The sequence below is a fragment of the Thalia democratica genome, chromosome 7, assembly GCF_965202585.1.
Source record: "Thalia democratica chromosome 7, ktThaDemo2.hap1.1, whole genome shotgun sequence".
NCBI classification, from domain to species: domain Eukaryota; kingdom Metazoa; phylum Chordata; class Thaliacea; order Salpida; family Salpidae; genus Thalia; species Thalia democratica.
In genome coordinates this window covers 58,184,611-58,205,958 of record NC_139171.1, presented here as the reverse complement: position 1 = coordinate 58,205,958, position 21,348 = coordinate 58,184,611, and the positions used below count along the sequence as shown (strand labels likewise).

The 21,348-nt window shown below is 25.4% G+C and overlaps 1 protein-coding gene across 1 annotated transcript; it reads right to left on the bottom strand.

Annotated features, from left to right (window-relative positions):
• Positions 1–370: 370 nt before the first annotated feature.
• On the bottom strand, positions 371–13,563 carry LOC145841663 (nicotinamide/nicotinic acid mononucleotide adenylyltransferase 3-like). The gene is made up of 10 exons (XM_082949016.1): positions 13,479–13,563; positions 11,073–11,241; positions 8,649–8,727; positions 7,690–7,757; positions 7,092–7,264; positions 4,272–4,345; positions 3,671–3,718; positions 3,405–3,473; positions 1,213–1,406; positions 371–386 (listed from the first exon to the last, which is right to left on the bottom strand). The coding sequence occupies exons 1-10, from the start codon at positions 13,561–13,563 to the stop codon at positions 371–373; spliced, it is 975 nt and encodes a 324-aa protein (XP_082805142.1).
• Positions 13,564–21,348: the final 7,785 nt, after the last annotated feature.

The following is a 21,348-nucleotide window of genomic DNA, read 5'->3' as shown; positions in this document are numbered from 1 at the left end:
AGTCGAACTCAATGATAACTTATGCTAGATAATTACTATGACAACCTTGGTAGCTCCAAGCAATGTAGCAAAGTTAATTTAATTTTAAAAATTAATGCTTAAAATCTTTCATTAAAAAAAACTAAATAATTACTGTTTGTTAATTTTGTATATAGTTTAATTAGTTCATTTTAGTTTTCCGCCTTAAAAACTTGTAAGTTAAATAAATAAAATGTTATGAACATATGTTAGATAATGGTAGCTCTTGTAAAAGATAGTTTAAAGCTTTAACAGAAAACAAATCATGAAAAAAAAATACAATTAGCTGTTACGTTTCTTTGCAAAAACTTTATCTTAGTTTTAATTTAAGCTAATATTTTTAAGAACAAAGTTAAACAGCAACAGATCTGTTGAAATTATAAAAGTTAAACTGCTTTACTAAGCACATGATGGTTTAAACAAGTTGTAAAAATAAATATGTACAAGTTATCAAGCAATATTACTACTTATCAAAGAGAGTTGCTATTTTGTGAAAGTCTTGTATCTGTTTCATAAGACCTTAATAGAAATCAAAGTACAAGCGTTATATAACATACATAGTTAGCTCTGCCAATTTTCTGGTTGGTTTTTATAATTAAACGTTAATTATCTTACATGTATATCTTGCTTTTAGCTGATTAAAAAAACGTAGTTATGTAATATTTAAAAAATGAGAATTAGTTTTCAAATTAGAGTTTAAAGAGAGATCCTTTAAATTTAACTATCTGAAACTTGTATTTAAGATTTGGTTATTAAATTTAAAAGGCACTTTAAGGCTTTATCTTTAGTTTAAATTAATCACTATTGCACTAAAATAGTATTTACCATTGTAATATAATTTCAAAAACAATTTATTGTCCTAAAACAAACCTGAGACAGGTAACACATTATCAATCTTTGCAGACCACGAAATTTTATTTATAATATTATACTCAAATTTTTTCCAACTAAATATATAACTAATTTACATTGTCTTACATTTGTTGTTGCTTTTTAGACTTATTAGTTTTATAAAACAGTATACAATAACATTGAAAAAAAAAAACCTTTCTGTACCAGTCAAAGCCGAAGCGTGATGACGTCATATACGTCATGTGGTACAGAACAACTTAAACTGCTTTGTTGAATTTTTTTTATATTTCATATTTAGATCTGCTCGTGAACTTTTAAAAAAAGTAGAAAAAAATTAAAAACCTGCACTTTTTGGAGCTTATCTTCGATATTTCAGACTTCCTGTTGTCGTTCACCAGTATCACGGTTCCCGGTTGCTCGCTCAGGATTCCCTGAAGCCGGTCGAACGCCCTCCTTATTCCCGAGACCTCTTCCGAGTCCCTCTGGATGTTGCGCGGGATGCACACCAGCCCGAAACACTCCAGTATTTCCCTGATCTGAAGAATTGGAAATATTCTTTATTCTTTTTTTTTTGAAGTTTTAATTTTGTCAGACAACAAAACTATTAATTTGATTTTTTAAATTTTGATGTTAAACATTCCAGTATTTCACACCAGCCCGAAACACTCCAGTATTTCCCTGATCTGAAGAAATATGCATTTAAAATATTTTTGTTTGCGGTGTTAACAATTTTGTCAGATATCAAAACAATCAAGTTTGATTTTTTTACATCTGGATGCCCAAAACAATCCGGTATTTCCCTGATCTGAAGAAATATTTGTTTAAACTATTTTTGTTTGGAGTGTTAATAATTTGTCAGATATCAAAACAATTAAGTTTGATCTTTTACACCTGGATGCTCAGCAATCCAGAATTTTCTTTTTTTGAAGTAAAAAAAAATATGTTAACCAACTATGAGCACTAAAAGGTTTTTAAATACAAGTACTAATGTTTAGTTGTTTCAAACATAGGTACTACTATTTGTTGTAGCTCGTTCGAAGCACACAAACCAAAACATTCCAATATTTTTTTGATAGTTTTTTATGTTGAGTACAAAATGCAACTTTAATGTCACTAAGATTAGTTTTTAACGATTGTAAAGATTATACTGCTTATTGATAACAATAAAAATGTATACTAAAAATCATGTTCTGAAAAACCTAATATTTCAGTAAATAATAAAGTTTGAAAAGTATTTTGATATTTTTCTAATCTGAAACCAAAGGATACTTTTTGCTTATGTATAGCTGGAAGTAAAAATAATATTGATTATTAGATTGAGAACTTTAATGAAGTTATTTTTAAATAACTAGTTTAAAAAGCACCTTCAAAAGTTTAGTATTTTTTAAAGATCTCTTTTAATACATGTAGCTAGCTAAAACTATTGTTAAACATAAACATCATATTTTTTACAACTAAAATACAAGACAATGACATTTATTATATATTTATTTTTTCAGGCTTTTTGTAATCGACTTAAACTTTAATTTTTACTACAACTAAGTTGTCTTTAGTCTTTGAAAAACATTCCAGATGTTTCATGTTTCAAACAGATATCGATTGTCTTTGAAACTTTAGCTTACGACACGAATTAGCTATTTTCTATTTATTAAGTATTTTTTTACTATGCTTTAAGCATACAAGTTTTCCTTGAATGTTTTTATTTTACTTGGTTAAAGTAGGTGAAAAGTTTAAACTATTTAATAAAGGCTAGTAAAAAGTTCTTTTAACATATTTTGTTGGATTAACTGCTTAATTTTATATGTTAACTATAACAATTTTCATATAGCTAATTACCTAAATTAAGTGAACTTGAAAAAAATTAGAAAAGTATTTGTCCTAATAACGATTTGTGGTTGGGCTTAAAATTTCAAGTCAACATTACTCCTAAAAGCTGTAATTTAAATTAACAAAAAACTAAATCGAATACTTTTCATGAACTCTGCATGTAACAAACGTTGTTATTTTTTTGCTTTTATCTTGTTACTCATTAGGTCTGTAATACTTTATTGATTACCTTTATGAGCTTAGTTGTATTTTTGGTAAGAAACTTTTACAACAAGTTTAAGTTCTAGTTTCGTTTATGTAATGATATTATTAGCATACAATCACACTTTGAAAGTAAGGAATAAAACAAAACAATGATATAAAAACAACAACTAAAACTAACTTTTAAAACTATTAGTACGGTAACAATATACATTAATTGAAAAGTTTCAAATTGAGAGTTTTTATTCTACGATTTAAAAACTCTAAGCAATTTAATTCTGGTAACAGTATATAAAGTTTAGTTTTATTCAAAAAAGAAACAAAGTAATCTTGGCACTACCTACATAGTCAAAAAAAAAAGAAGTCTAAATAAGACAAATTTTACTAAGACGTTACTAAAATTTTGATTATAAGATGTATCTAAAACTTAAAACCATTGTCACTTTTGCATCACTAATAATTATTTTATCACGTGACAATAACATGCACTATTACGTCACACTGACCTCTTGATCTGTCCACTGATCCTCATCTCCAAATTTCTCCAGATCGTCCGCCCCACACAAGAGCATCACCTTGAATAAATATTATGTGTACTTTTGTTTATACCAATAATTGGTTATAAAATTGAATATGTATATATTGTTTGTATCTACTTGTATCATCACCTTGTATAAATAAATATTGTTTATATGTACTTGTATCATCAACTTGTATAAATATATATTGTTCGTACTTGTACTTGTATACTTGTACTTGGTATTACACTCACCTTGGTCCTTCGAAGGTCGTATGCAGCACCAAACGCCAAGTTGTCGTTCTGAAATATTTTAAACGTATATATGTATATATATATATATATATATATATATATATATATATATATATAATAATTCGATTAATTTGATTGTCTAATTCTAGACTATTTGTAATTTTGAAAGTTATTTGCAGGAACGAACATTTTTTTTAAACACGAAATGATGTTCTGTTATTGATTAAAAAAAAAGTTTTATTTCTTCACGTTTAGATAACTTAAAGTCCTCAAAGTAACTTTTCCGACTAGCGCTAAAACTATAAAAGTGAATGAATTTTCTTAAGATTAAATGTTTGTACTAACAAAGTAATATGGCGCTTCAAGCATTAAGTTGTCGATTTGTTTTTATTAAAACAGTTAACCTTCAAAACCTTATTTCAAAAATATACTTTACTTAAACAGATTTTAAAGTTTGCACTTTGACAAAAATAATCTTGTTGACATTGTAGGATTTACTTTATATAATGCAAAGTAACCAAAACTTGACTTAATAAACGCTTTGATAAACATTTTCACTACTTCTAAAGCGTACAAGCTTTCAACTATAAAATAAAGATACCTGGTAGTTAAAAGCTGGTGGTTGTCCACAGCACACTCTTTGGAAGTGCAGCCCCAATATGTCCATTACATCACCTGATAATATTAAATTAAAAAAAATCATGGTGTTCTAAAAGTGTTTTGTCAGCAGTCATAAAAAATGCAAGTATAAGTTGCACAGTTCTGTTTTTAGCTATTTTTTGAAACTCTGTACATTTTAATTTTTATTAGTTGGTCATTTTTTTCAGTTATAAAGCAAAACTAGCTTTAAAAATAGAGGATATAATCAAAAAAGAACTTTTGAAATCTAAAGCCGACCACTAGACGTTATTTTCTTTGTTTTGGCCCTAAAGTATCTGTGAGATATTTCAAACTTTTATAACAATATTTATATTTCAAGATTTTAACTCAAACTTTTCAAATTTAAAACTTGTGTAGGTATCGACAAATATGATTATTGATAAAACGATAAGCTTCTTTAAAGCTGCCATAGTTGAAATTTATGTAAATCTACAGGAAAAATGTTTCTTACGGCCAAATCGTTGTGCGTATAGTTTTAAAGACTTAGGTCAAAAAAAACTTAGGTAGGAAACTTTATTTAAGATGGTTTTTATTGGAAAATAAATTTAGAATGGCTTCTAAATCGTTGTTAACAAACATCTACCTACGCTCTTATACACTTTTTATTGTAGATTTTTTCTTATTGAAAAAAAAAGTTTTTTAATTTTGATCTCGTAACCAATATGCATTTCGGCCATCTGTTGTTGGCCGTGTGAAGTTCATTATTTTTTGATCTTGTAGTACATAAGTTCGCTTTTAAAAAGTTTAGTCGAGTCGCTGATAAGTTAATTGACTTGATTTACTTATGTACAGCGTAAACTAAGCTGACTTTTAAGATTTGAAAAATTAGTACTACAAATCAAATTACGTAAAAATTATATATATACCGGAAATTTACTAAATTAAGGGTACGGATATGTAATTCATCAGTAAATTATATAAAAAACTCAAACGTTAGCTTTTTAAAATAATTTTCAGCACAAACCAATTTAATTGAGTTCTGTTCACTTTTCTAGAGAGTTTTAAATTTAATCTTTATTTATGTTTCAAAAATCATAATATTTAATGTTTAAAATAAATATTAAGCTGTTTTAAATGTGAAATTCGTAAATCTTTTTATTAAAAAGTACGCGTTATGGTTTAAAAAAAAATCACAACCGATAATTAAAAAAGTAATAACGAATTTTAATATTTTAATTTAAATATAAATATAACTATTAAGCACATAGCAAACTTTTTTTGATATTTTTACGTTGGCAAAAAATATATTAAAATTGTTTCTACACTAGATTATATTTTCCAAAAATTACCATTCATAAGTAATACATCAAACAATGAAACTTACCAAGTTAATAGCTATTAAGTTAATGAAAAACTGTAATAAAAAAAACAAAAATAATTTAGATAAACTTTTGTATTAATAAACAAAAATGTTTTAAAAACCTGTAAAAATGTTTGGAAAACTAAGCATAAAAAGTGTTGTGTAACTGAAAAAATTTTTCATAAATAAATAATAAATAAGCGTAATAATTTAGTTTTACCGTGGCTTAGGGTAGCTTTCTTATATAAACTTAATGTTTGGTAAGAAAAAAGTATAATAACATATGTTTTTATTTTACTTTTCACATAATAATAATATTTTTTATAGGACTGTTAGAGGTATACTAACTTCCAAATACAAAATTAATCAGACATAAATAAGCTACTGTGTTTTAGTAAACTTTATTGATCAGTTTCGTCATCATATTTGTCATCATAAAAGAAAAACTGTAATAAAGAATTAAAATAATATCAGAAGTTTGCTATTTGTTTATAGTCTTTCTATGAGTAGTATAATTTATTTAGTTTTTTAGTGTTTTTGTTATTGGTGTAATGTTTTTTATCATGTATTTCTTACAAGAAATTTTATTTTTAGTTTTCTACCTTACATTATATTTTTTTTTGAAAAGGATAAGTTTTGTGTTGAAGTAAAATCTAAAGTTTAGTAAAGAATAAAAACGTATTTGTATCTTTCTAAAATAGTAATTAGTTATTATTCTGTCTTCTTAAGATAGTCTGAATTTTAACTTAGTAGTTATTAGTTTGTTTTACCTATTGCACTTAGTTTGCATTGAATAAATAGAATTTGTTAAATTTATTTATTTTTTTAACTTAATAAAATAATTCATTAGTAAAACTGCTATTTGATAGACTAATGATAAACTTCTTCACCAATTTTGTTCTTATCAAAAAAAACTGTACAATTTTAAAGAATTTAAATTTTTTTGAGCCTTTTTAATGAAACAACACTAATATCTTTTGTAAAACTATAAAAAACATCAAAAAACTTATAATTTTTTAATTTTACTTTCTCTAGCACAATCCTCAATTAATTTCACATACCTATTAATGTTATACTTTGTTATTACGCGTTTAAATTTTACATCGTTGATTTTGTTACAACTTTATAATTCTGCTTATAATAAAAAAAAAGATAAATTTCAAGCTAATTGAAAAAAAACCATTGTTGAGGTCAACATAATTTTTACTAAACTTGCCTTGAAATTAAAAATAAACACCATAGTAGGTTTATGAACTTAGTATGGTGTATTTTACTTTTAAATTTGTTTTAGTTTTATAATTCTGCTTATAATAAATAAAAAATTCAATTTCAAACTAATTGAAAAGTTCCATTTTATTTGAACGTAATTAGAAGCACAATTATACCAATTGAGGTCCATTTTATTTTTACTAAATTTGACTAAAATTAAAAAAAAACAACATAGAAGATTAATAATTTTACCGTTGTTGTCGTTGTTGTTGTTCCTGGGGTGCTTGGTGTAGTTGCTGGACGGCGCGACCACGTTGCAGTTCCTGACGTCATACGCGTGATCGATCTCCCGCCTCTGTGACGTCATCACGTGGTTGCGGAACGAGCCGTCCGGTTGCAGCCTGACCGCGTGGCTCGAGCCGAACCTGATTATAAACAAAATTAAAACAAATTAACAAAATATAAATTAATAACTGATGATGGATCTTAATTAAAATATTTTTTACCCAGCTTGATTTGCAACAAATAAGTGTTTAAAGCTAAATATTTTGTCTAATGTTTTTTACAAACCTGTGGTTGACAAACGTAATTATCAAGGAATTAACGGAAAACTGACGGTAAATATAAACAACTGTATAATAAGTTTAATTTAGAACAAAAAAAACAGATTATCTAACTGTTTTTAATCTGTTTTTCTTTTTAACAAAAGATGTATAAGTTTATTAATTGTTTTTAACAATTAAGTTCTTTATTTTACCAAACTGTGCTTAAAAATTAATCTTGAAACTTTTCGAGTATTTGATTTAAAATTTCTAGTTATTACCAAACCAGTTTTATCAAAATATTTCACCTTGAACCATTTAGCTGGTCGTTGAAATGGTGCGTGTTCTGGAAAGGCGACGGGAACCCGTATTCACTCTACAATATAAATATAAAGTAATACAAAATTCCTTTTATATTAACCAAAAACTGGATCGTTCATAAAGTCCCTGAAGTATGTTTTTAAGGTTGTATTATTACAAATGCGAAAACAAACTAAAACTGTTTCGTAAACAAAAAAAGTTATTAAAAATATAAAAGTCATAAAAACTGTGGTGGTTTTTTATTAAAAAAAAGTTGTTATTTTAAACCTGAACAGTTAAAAAAAAAGATTAAAAAAAGAAAAAAAATATTTTTAAAGGTTCTTGTGTTTTCTTATATTAAATATATTTATGTTGCTTGTGTGTATAGTTGAGGTTATGTAGCTTAGTGGAAAATTTTATTCAGATAAACTCTCCAAATATTCTGTACTATGTTAAGAACTTTAAAAACCGTCTAGGGTAAGGCAAGTTGTTAGTTTTATAATTTTGAAGTTTTATGATTTTTAATCGAACAAATTGAATTCAAACTAATTATACTTGAAAATCTTCAAATAAATAACGATATTAAGGATTGAAAAAAAAATCAAAGTCAAGAAGTTTTTCACTTTAAAATATAAAAGACGAGTTTAAAAATTAAAACCCGCAGCTTAACTTTGTAACTAACTAACATTTAACTTGCACTTAGAATTGTATAACTATTTGGTTTAAATCGATACTAAAACCAACAATCGGCAAAAAGTTGCAAATTTTTGATTGAAAGTATTTTTACAGAAAACGAACTAAGTGCTGTATGAAAAAAAAAAATATCCAACTTAATATGTAAGGAAAAATCCTTTTTTTATTGCTGCTAAATACAAAAATAAAAATATCAGGTTGTATACACATTATATATGTTTTAAAATTTATTAGCTGTTTTTAAGAAATTAGTATTAGTAATGTATATTCAAACCCGCAACTTATTAGAAATTCTCCTCAATAGTTTCGTTGGTTTAGTTTCTTCCAACTGCGAACTTTGCCACGTATCGACTCTGAAAGTAAATATATTTTTATATGTTTTAGAAAATAAGCTATATAATATTTTAAAGTAAAACTGTAAAAACAATGTTAAAGAATTAAGCTGTGAAGTTTGCCATGTGTCAACTATTTAAACAAATGTACATAAAATTGTATAATTAATAGATTAAATTAAAAAACTGCAGTTATTTTAATTAAGTATATATAGTTATATATTTCAAACAATATCTTAAAGTTTCAGTTATTAAAAAAAAATATTAAAAATATAGTTTTTAAACTAAACTGAATACTTTGACATGTTTTGACTCTGTAAATAAACAAATTAAAAGCGATTGTTTGATTTTTTTAAGATGAGCTTTCAAAATATTGAATTTTTAAACCAAATTGCAACAATATTATAAAACTTAAAGTTATCGGTAAAGGTTAGTTAAAAAAATTGATATAGAAAATAGCTTAAGGACTTTTGGTAACAACATAAAAGTAAATTTATTTAAAAGTTTTAAAAATGCAGTTTATCAAATCAAGTTACAAAAATAAAATATAAAACTTAGAGTTTAAAGTTAAATTTGAATATTTTGCCCAAAAAGTAGCTTAAAAATTTTGAGTAGCTTGGTCGATAGCCACAGTAGCCAAAAGTAGCTTTAAATATTAAAATATTTTAAAGCAAAGCATACAACAAATACAAGGTCAAAAAAGCCTTATAATTTTTGCTTTGTGGTTACAGTAACCAAAAATAATAGCTTTAAAAGTTTTTTGTTTAGTTTTTAATTATACTAGCTCTTTATTTTCTGACTTAAGACATAAACTTGCGAAAACAGATTATCATATTTAAATTAAAGGTAATATTTTTTTGGTTCAAAAAACAATAATTAATTAGTTGTAAATAAAAAAATAACACAGACTAAGAAAGTTATATAACTTAATTATGAATAAAAAATTAAAACAACACAAAATCGATTGAAAATAACACATGTTTTTATTTTATTGCTACACAAAACAAACGAGTTAATAAAATTTCGGAAAATTCCGTAAAAACATTTGCGATTAATAAACTTGGAAATCGCAAAACTCTTTTCGCCTTGAAAATGTTTAGAGTAAGACGAAGTAGACTAGGAAATTTATTTGACTTTTGAATAATTTAATAGCTCTTTGGATATCACCCTTCCACTCAGTAGTGTGAGCTGCTTTTGTTTAGATCTTTCTCATGAGTTAGTGGCGTTTTAAATCGATCTTGTATTTATGAATATGACTTAAATTGGCAATGTTAATTCTAACAAGCGAGCTTTAAGTAAAATTCAATTTTTATTCAAATATTAACATAATCTCTGTTACTACTTAAATTTTGTTTAATATATAGTAACTTAAATAAAAAAAAAAATACTACAAAAATTAACAAAAAATTTTAAATACTAGACTTTTTTGTTGTCATACTGATTGCTTAATAAAACAAAGAGTAAGTTTACGTATAAAATTAAATCAATTTAGTTTATATTAGTTTTATAAAATTCTTAATTCGACAATTGTTTTATAGGCACCAACAAATTGACAAGATAAATTGCTTTGAACTTTTAGTTTTACGTACACTTAATTGTACTCTATCACAACTGTCGGTAATGGAAAATGTAAAAAAAAACTTTTAAAACAACTGTGCTTTAAAGATTCCATCTTTAATCGTTCACACAACAGTTTTAAAATATTTAAAAAGGAATACTTTGGAGTTTAGAGTTTTCATAACTATTTTTAATTCAAACTTTTTAAAAGACTTTAAACTTAAGACTTCGGTAGTTTAAAGATTAGTGTCTTTAACATTTTAATTTTGAGTTTATGACTTAAACTTACGTTAGAGTACTATTAAAAATATACAAAGCGGTATTTATATCTTAGGATAATATATAAAGTGTTTAAAATAAAGTCCAATGACGTAAAGGTGATGGTGATGCCGTTAGACTTATTTATCATTGAAAATAGGTTGTACAAGTTTTCTTGAAAAACAGTACAAATGTGAGATATGTAACAGTTTAGAAAGTAATAACAAAATCATAAACATAATTTGCTACTTTTCAACGTTTAACGGTATTTATATCTTAAGTTATAATTTATTTATACCTTTAATATCTTTTAATTTCTTATTTATTTATAAAGTGTTTATAAATATACTCCAACGACGTAAATGTGATTGTGAAGCTGTCATAATTTTGAACATTTTTCGACCATTGAAACAAGTTATTAAACAACGAACCATTGTTACGCAAGTTTTCTTGAAAAACACTACAAAACTATGTAACAATACAAAATAATATACATTCTCATTTTTCAACGTTGCACGTTTCTTGTTACAAACTTATTTAATCAAACTGACGTCAACCAGTGATGTTGCTGGACTGCCACCCTGCACATCGTCACTCGGTGCGACTCGCAAGCGGTGACGTCATCGCCGTCACGCGACGATTGTGACGTCACAGTGGGAGAAATGACGCCGCTGATGACGATGTGACGCCCCGACCTCTCCAAGAAACTTCGTGCTATTTCTGTGAAAAGAAGAGTTTTTATTATTTTTTAAATAAAATGTTTATGTATACGCTTTTTAGTTCCTTCAAGTGAACAAACATTCATTAATATATATTTTAAGTCTTTATAAGATATTCTTATATGTTTATAAAATATATCTTAAAATAGAAAAAAAACGTATTTCGTGGTAATTCTGTAAATATAAAATACAATTATTTATAATAAATGTTAAACGCTAAATGTATATACTGTTCCTTAAAATAGATTAAGTTGCGTTGAAATGTTTATAGATTTTTACAATAAGAAAATTAACTTGACGTTTAAAAAGTTAAAAAGGTACAAAAGTTTTTAAATGCTAATCTTAATTTTATTTTATTACATACTTAATCAACATGTTTATTTTAATTATCAAACACTGTGTTAAATTATTTTAATGTTTAAGTAAGTGTTAATCTTGATTTATAAAACCAGTTTTTAAAAATTATTTAGGTGTAGAAAATTAAAAACAAAAAAACTATTACTTTTAACTGAAATAAAAGTATAGCATTCTTTATTAGTATTTTTTAAACTGAAATGATAAATTAGTCGTTTGAGTTTCAATTGGTTTTTTATAATTTGTTTTTGGTTTTGGTACAAAAATTATGTGTTTTTGTTATCGCAAGTATAAGTAAACTGTGAAACAATTAAATGAAACTAAAAAGGTAGAAGAGTAGTTCATTTTATTTATCAAAGGACAGACCACTTCTTAGTTAATATAACGTTTTGAGTTTTTTTATTAAATGCATGCTCTTTTGTACACAAACAAGTATAATTGAATTAACAAAATATCTAAATTAAGTGAAAACCTAAATGAGCTAAGTAGTTTAGCTTTCGCTAAATATCTGCAATACTAAATTATATAAAAAAATTGGTTTTGCCCTAGATTAATTAAAAATCGATAGTTTTGCTCAAAGTGAGACAGAAGAGATTTTCTTAACTACTTTGATGTATGAAATTAAGTAAAGTTTAAAGTTTTTTCGATGGTTGCAGTTTTTTGGTCATATTCAAAACTAGCTGTATTTCAATAGTTTATGTTTTTTATCTTTAAAACGAAAGAAACAATAAACTGTTTAGTAAACTTATATACATAAAGTTTTAAACAGTAAGTATATTTTTATATTGAAGCTTTTTAAGCTAAATACTTTTCAAAGTTTAACACTAAAACTAGTACTTTGAGATTGAATTGATTAAAGACGATAAGTTTAACAAAATCTTTAACTTTCGGCAGATAAGAATCTCTGTTCAAGCTTTTGTTTTAGAACAATCCGCCTGCAATGTAAAACAAAATAATTTAAAATAACAAAGGAAACTTATAATCGATTTTTTCCATTTTGCCAATTCGGAAGCTCGAAACACATTAAACTAAGTGTAGCTTTAAATTAAGCAAAAATTTTAAATAAATTGTACTTTTTAAACTTGTTGATATAAGTTCTTCTCTTTATAGTTAAATTGGTTGTAGAAAATTTTACAATGTATTTGTGCTTTTAAAATTAATACAAATATTTTAATGAAGGAAATTTTAATACATTATAAACAAAGTTCAAAATTACATTTTAAACAAATATTTCAATAAAGCCAGTTGGTTTATAATGTTATATACTTCTAAAGTTTTATTTTAAATGAAAAATTTTTGAATTTTATACTCAGTTAATTATCAAGATATTTTTTATTTTTGATTTTTGAATCATATCTGAAGCTAGTTAACTTACAGTGTTAAGTTAATTTTTTGTCCTATCAATAAACATAAAGACTTTTAACTTTACTTTTTTCACTTTTAATAAAACTAAACTTCTATGGTATCAAAGTATTACTTTCTAGCTTTAAAACAAACATCTGAAAAAAAAGTTTAATTCAAACCAATGTTGAAACTTAATAATCTTCCAAGCTTAAAAAACACTGAATTATTAATTTAGCTCAAATAAATTGTAGCTCTTTGGAGAAAATTGTGTTCAAAGTATAAACTTTTAACTTGAACATGTACATGATATATACTTTATTAAAACGAACCAAACATTTTGTTATGAGCAGTAATAATATTAGTGCAAATAAACTAGTAGTTAGTAAAAATTATTACAGTCTTTTCGTTTAAACTAACCAAACATTTTGATATGAGCAACAGTCACAGTATACGTTAGCAAACTTTTATAGTTTTGTTAACAATTAAAATTAAACCAACAACTTAATAAAACATAGCACAATATTTTTATTTTAAACTAACCAAACATTTTAATATGAGCAGTAGTAACCGGGTTAAAAGTTCCACTGCACACAAGAACCACAGGGTACCGATGTTCATAAGCCATATTGTCGTTTAAATAAAATATTATTTATAAATAAATTTGGTGTCAGTCATTAACTTAAAGTACATTGAAACCTGAATAATATTTTTCATTTAATACAAGTTGAAGAAATCATAAAGGTTTCTTTTACTAAATAAAAAAATATTTAGTCCGTTGATGATGCAAAAAGTATTTAGTTAACAATCTCAAATTTAATATTTTTTATTTATTTTCAAAACCCTATATTTGAAAATATTGAAAGTTACCTTTGTCTAGAAATTTATTTTATTTAGCTTTACTCATCTGAAACAAAAAAACTAAAGCTAGCTAGTAATAAAAAAAACAATAGGCATTTTTTTATTTCAGCTTGGTTAAGTTGTAGTCTAGATATACTTTATAACTTAACTAAACTTTTTACTCTTGAAAAAAAAATATTTCAACTAATTTTTCTGCTTAAGATTAGAATCTGACTTTGAAAATAGTTCTTTTTTAGCTGCTCCCTTATTTTCTTTCCTATGAATTATTGAGCATGTCGAATGTTTGAAACAACGGCGACGTTCAGCGGATAAAACTAATTAGAAACATCAAACTGTTAAAATATTAACAAATAAAAATTCGCTGTAAGCATACTTTATAGAAATTTTTATTGTAACTCAGGTTTTACTTGTTTTTATATTTGGAAATGAAAACTTTTACATGTTGTTATTTAAATAACAGCGCAGTTTAGCAGTAGAATGTTATTTGATCTAAGATTTTAAAACCATCGGTTTTTAAAGATTTGTTAAAAGAAATTCTTCAGTACTTTAAGAAACCTTTTTGGGTTTAAACATTAATAATTAATCATCACATACAGCGGTTTTGTTTTATATACTTAAAAGTTTTTTTGTTTTTTAAACGTACATATGTTAATTATTTTGATACTTTAAACTACTATTTTTGCATCTAAACTTTTGGTCACAAAAAACCTAATTATTTAAACTTGATAGCGTTAACAAATCTGTCGAGTACATTTTAGTTTAAGTTACTATCATATACACTGAAGGGTTTAATATAAATAAATAAAAAAAATATTTAATTGCAAACTAAATAAAAAAGTAGTTTAAATATTCTAAAACAAATTTACAATAGAATTTAAAACTCAACAATCAAAAAAAACTAGCTTAACAAAACGACTTATAAAAGAGACAAAACACTAAAAAAAACTGTTATAAAACCAAGAAACAAATTTATAAAAACAACTTACAAGCAGCAATCAAGTAAACTTGGCTTGGCTGGCTTTTTTTGTAAATTTTTTTTTAACCAAACTTAAAAACCAATTATTTTCAAACTTTTTAATGCTATCTTGGAACTTTTTTTAATTCAAAGAACGTTCTGTTTCTTTGCTTTTCACAATAAGCTCCATCGAATTGGGGTTTGACTTTTGTAGTGGGGACCCTTTAAAAATTTTGAGTTTTTCTTCTATATTCTTAATTTTACAAATTTTTCTTCAAAAATAATATTTATTTATTTTCTTTTTTAACATACTTATTAAACTAAGTTTAAACTTGTAATTAACTTTTTTTTTTCTAAATTCTTTTTTTTCATAGCCTAAATAAATTTTTCAGAAAAATTCCAATTTTGCACGATCTTCGATTTTTAGGTTTACAGACTTTTATTCAAAAGTAGAATTTTTCTTTAATATTAATTATTTTCAACAGACTTGTGTAGTTAAGTTTCATAATGTAATTATATTTTTTCCCAACTAGTTATTGTTTCGGCTAAACTAAAGTACAAACCTTTAAATGTTTTTTGAAATGAATCAAGCTCAAAAACTTCAACAAAACCGACTCAGAATATTATAAAGTACAAACTAGGTTGACTTAAAATTTTGTGCTTAAGCGTAAGCAGCGTTTCAGTTGGAAGCCTAACAATGATGTAAAACTAGCATAGTGCATAATCATACAAAGTCGTTATTTTGTTGTCTAACTGTTAAACTAAAAAAAAAATGACCGTAATTTTAATATGTCAGAGTTCTTAATAAGAGACAGCTTTGTTCAGCAGTATTAAACATTTTTCTGAAATTTTAACTAATACGTTATGTACACTCTGGACACAAGAATTATAATAAACAATGTTAAGCATTAATTAGTTTTACTTCGAATTCAGTGTTTCAAGAATACATAAAACAAAAAATTTAAGTTGTTATAGTGTTAAAAAAATACTGTAGAGCAGTGGCGTAGCGTGGTATTTTTGTCAGGGGGTGCGCAAATTTTTTCTTAAAAAAATCCCCTAAATTAAAACTTTTAGGCCGCAAATTTTTCGGGGTCAATTTTCTCGGAAATTTAAAAAACTACTAAAAATCTATCTCCTGCTTAATTTTCCAAGTAATCTTCTTCAAGTTTTAGAAAATTTTCCTTACATTACAAGAAAAAAATTTACTTATGAATTTAGATAATTAAAATAAATAAAAGTTTAATAAAAAAAAAAAAATAGTCTTTATTTTTTCAAAAAAAAAAAAATTTTACTACAAATTTTTTAATTCACAAGTAATGTTTTTTTTTTATTGTATAAAAATTAAACTGTTTAAGTTTGAAGAAGATTGCTTGAAAAATGTATTAGGAGATAGATTTTAAACAAACTAGCCTTTTTTTTCTGTTTTAGTTTTCCCTTCCCATAGGGAACCTATTATGCGGCCCGACTTTGACTGGTCATATCTCAAAAAATAGTTAGAATTTTTTAAAACAACAAAAGCATCTTGAAGCTTTAAAACAAATCTATAAAATAAGATCAATTTCTAAAAAACATGGCTTGACCCCCACCCTCCCCCCTATTGCCTTAAACTACAAATAAATAGTCAACTAAGTATAACAATTAATACCTCAAAACATTTTTCTCTGTGCAATTTCTAAATAATGTTCAATATCTATTTTATATCAGCGAAAAAGAATTGTATTAAACTCAAAATAGCTCATACTTTAATCTTAAATATAAAAATGTTAAATCTTCAGTATTAAAATTGAAAGTTTTATTTTTTTTTATTTTTTGTAGAAGAAATCTAAAGCTCTAGTTTTTTTTTAACTTCTACATTTTTACCTATATTACAATATAAAACTGTAAAAATAAATCTTAACAAATGAAGAAAATTTATAATATAAACAAAATTAAAATTAAAAATTTCATACCACTTGAACTGCAGTCTTGAGTAATAGCAATATCTGATGTTGGTCTGCTATTTTTCAATTCAAGCATTTGAACTTCAGATAATTTTACTATCTGACATATTTTTAGACTTGCAACATTCCATACAATATCTGTTTGCATATTTTTTTAAACAATATACTAAAAATTAATAAAAACAAGTGTTTACTTTTTTTTAGTATAATAAAACATATTATACAAAAAAAACAAAAAACAATTAGTTTTGAAGATGTCAGGATTGCCTTGCCACTCTTTGAGTCAAAATAACTGTCCTGAGTTAGTTTTTTATGCCATGTGTCATCATAAGCATATTTAATTCTTTTAAAGAAACTTTTTATTGTTTTCAAACTTCTAGAAACTAGGCAATTTAACAAAGCTTTTAAAACCACTAAATCTACCCTGAGTTAAAAAGAAACAAATCTATCCTTAGTCAGCCTGAGCTTAAAAATACTTAAAACATTCTGAGTTATCCTGATTTTCACTTTGACATACTAAAGTTTTCCAAAACTTCATAAAATCCTGAGTTATCCTGAGTGTGTGGAAAGATTTTACTAAATGTTTTTGATACAAAACAAAATGTTTAAAAGATAAATTTTTTAAGGTCAACTTTTTAAATGCTTTTAAAAAATCACAAGAAATATAACTTTTCATTATCTTAAAATCAGTTTTTCTAAGATCTTTAGGGAATAGCATTTTTTAAATACTACAAACAGTTGGTAGAAAGAATTTTTTTTAGTAACCATTTAAAACTTGATTTAAAACTAAATAAATTTAAATTCAAAATTAATCTGTTATGTCTTTTAGACTAAAAATTGGTTGTAAAAATTTTTTTTTACAAGTTGCTATAAATTATTTCATGATGTGACTACAGAAATTTTAAAATAAATTGCTACAAAAATTGTTTAATTTTTAAACTTTATGGCTGATAGAATAACAAAGTTTGATTTGTGTCTTATCTTAATAAAAAAAGAAACTACTTTTAATAAAAATTTTAAGTTTAAATAATTTAAACAATACTTTTTGTATAGTAAGATTAAAACTGTAATCACAGTATGAACTGTTTGTTTATTATTTTTTTTAATTTATTATTTTATTTTTTTCTGTTGTTTGTTATTTCTTTTAAACTATGTTGTTACTATTTTTTATTCTTATTATCAATTTATTTTTATTTATTAGCAGTTGTTTATTGCTATTTTTACTACAATTTGTTTATTCTTGAATCATTATCACTATAAAACAGGTTTAGCTTCATGGCTTGTTAACAATATGTTAGCATTTGTCCTAGTAAAAAAATCTGTCATAAGGTTATACTACTGCGGTGCACTAACTAGTTGCGTACTGTTTGAGTCTAAATTCTTATGAAGTTTATGAAATTATAAAATGTTTCCTTATGGAGTTTTTCATCAACATCGGTGCGCATTTGCAATTACGCACCGAATCAAAATACTGGGTAATTTCCCTAACTTGTCACTAATTGTTATTCGAAATTTCCTTTCACTTTTCAAATACTAAAAAACATAGTTAAAAAAAAGCAAATTAAGCAGAAAAAATAAACAATAAAAGAATAAAGATATTGCATTTTTTTTACTTCTTTTTTTTTAGGTGGAACGCATGCGCCAGCGTCCCTCCCCACGCTACGCCCCTGCTGTAGAGAAAAGAAATCAGTTAAGTTAAATTTTGTTGTTTTATTTTTAAAAGTAAAATATTTAAATAAATATCTTTCTAAAGTAAGTTTTTTTAACGAATAAACTGTAAGAATGGTCAAATCTTAAATTAAAATAATTATGATGAGTTTAGCTATAAACATAAATATACAATTAAGCTAGGTAAAAACTTATACAATTTACATGTCCCTAGGTTTTACCTACAAATGATATAAAACAATACTTTTACCTAGAAAATAAAGTTATACCTTTTATTTTTCTTTTTATTATTTTATTAATAAAACTATTTAAATATAAGTTGTAAACTTAAATACAGTTTTTAGTTCTAAAAGTCAACAAAAAAAAGCTTAGTAAAAATACTGAAATTTTACAATCAACTTAGTTAATTATTGGCTTTGCAAATTTTAAACACAATTTACTTTAAAAAGAAATACACATTTAAAATACTATATAAAAAAATTTAAACAACACTTACATTTAGCTTGGTGATCTTAGTAACTAAACATGAAAATTAGCTTAAATAGTCTAATCGATAAAAAATAATAGTGGAGTAAAACAATTTAATCACGTTTATGGGTGCAAATTATGGCATCGTAAATCCTTCTCTGGGTTCTTACACGATCAGAAAGACGCAGCTCATTCTCTGGTGACACTCTATTGCCAACAAAATCTCATTCAGAAAACCCAACTTCACTATAAGTACCCGAATGAGACAATACCTAAAATATTTGCTTATGAGAGGATTGACGTGCACCCATAAAATTTGAGTCCTCAGTTGAGAAGAAGGTAGCAGGTTTCGCGTTGCAAATCTTGCTACATATATTTCCATGTTAATTATTGCGTTTAGTGAACACGGAACATCATCACTTTCCTGGAAATATTTTTTCCATTGTTACCAGGAAAGACAAACTTTTGCAGTGCTTTCCTTAAATAAGAAACAACAAAACTGCATTAAAGAGGGTTTTATTTTCTTAGAAGCTAAGATTTAGAAAAGTTAAGCGAATTGATTCATCAACCTTAACAACATATTGATAAAAGTTTTATAAATTCACAACTACTTCAATTTTCTACCAATAGTTAGGAAAAGGACCTGCATGGTTTTGTACCGTGACATGGTCACCGCAATTCAGTCTTGGCAATGACTTTGTGTGCTCAATTAAATATTCAAGTGACTTAACATAACGAGACCTAAGAGGTTCATGTGTCACGCAAATTTTTTGAGATCTGCGGGTTATTGTAAGTCATAACATTCTTTCTGACGTAAGGTAATGAGTCGTTTGAATTTCGTCCCAAAAGGATCTGTGCAGGGGATAGTTTGCATCCTGGATCGGTCATATGTCTTTCTAAGTAAAGTATGTACTATTCAGTCGTTTTATAGTTCACCATTTGGACCAACCTTTTCTTTTAAAAATTATTATTATTGCTTGAAGTACTTTAAATGCTTCGTTAGCATTTAGTTAATAGTTTCTGTTAATTGCTTGAGATATTAATCTACTTGCTTGCTGGCGGAGCATTTGAAAGCACTTCAAGCAATAACAGTGGGTTTAAAACAAAACCTTTGTTTTTACTTTTTTAAGCATGGTAGTTTTTTTGTATCTATAAAATTAACAAGTTTAAGTAGGCTATTTCTCTTAGTGTTTATATACAACACATTCACACTCTTTAGATAAAATTGTGTTAGAAATAGTTCTTATTACGCACTTAAAATAAAACTAATAGAAAAACAAATAATGTCTATTCTAAAGTCTCATTTTATATTGTATTTTGAAAAGTACCTAACTATAAAGTGATGAAGTTTTTAAGTTAAGATATAAATACTTAGAAGTCTAATATTATATACGAAAAATTTATCATATGGAATAACTACTTTTAGTTATTTATAGTTTTTTTTATCTTAAAAAAACATTCAAAGAAGCATAAAAATATTTATAGTACCTTTTAAATATTCTATCATGTTTACACAGTGTTTTACTTTAGTTTTAATTTTATACTTAACTTTACAAAGAAGTTGTACTTTAAAACACCTAAAAATTTTCAAAAAACTTTTGGCAACCCTAACAATTGTATTCTGTTCAGAAACATAGAGTTTAATACTTAAAGATAATTAAGTTCGAATGAACCTAAAACAAATGACAATATGACACAAACTTGTTTTCAAACTTGATAAATATTAAAGCTTTAACTTTTAAAATTAGCAAGTTATTGTTTATCAAATTATCTAATAACTTCGAGTAATATTTTCGTTTGCTTGCACAAAAAAATTCATTAAACTTGCTTACACAAAAAAAAATTATTAACATAAATAAAAGTATATATAAGAGAAAATAGATCTCTAAAATGATTAAAAATAAATAAACAATTTATTTATGAACAATATCGTCAATGAGCTCAATGGAGGGGTTTTTGATGAAAGCAGTCTTCTGAGCGACCGACCTGGGTTCGATTCCCGATGGATTTTGTTTTTGTCAATTTATTCAGTTACTCTGTTTTCAACGTAGTTAAAAAAATATTTAGTGGTTTAACTGTAGTTATTTTATGACCTAAGTTTGAATAATGCGATGTTAAAACATTTTAAATGTTTAAATTTTATGAGTTTTCAAAACATTTTCAATTTTTTAATTTTCTAATTGTTTTTTAGTTACCAAATACCACTTTAACCCTACTAGTCGGTTAGTTTAAAACTTTTATTTATTTTTTCTGAGGCAATACTTACTGATTTAGCATAAGCACTTTACAAAAAATGAAAAATTAATTCAATTGTTTTGAACTAGTAAACAAAACTTGTTGTAATGCTTAGTTCAGTTTTAAATTTTCATCAGTTTAAATTTTTTGTTCCGGTAGAGGTTATTCTATACCAAACGGGGTATAAGCTTACTAGATTATACTAACATGGGTCTGGTTCAACTTACGGTAGCGTTCCGACTTCTCTTAAAGCTGAAACCTTATTAGTACATTATTTTTTAGATTC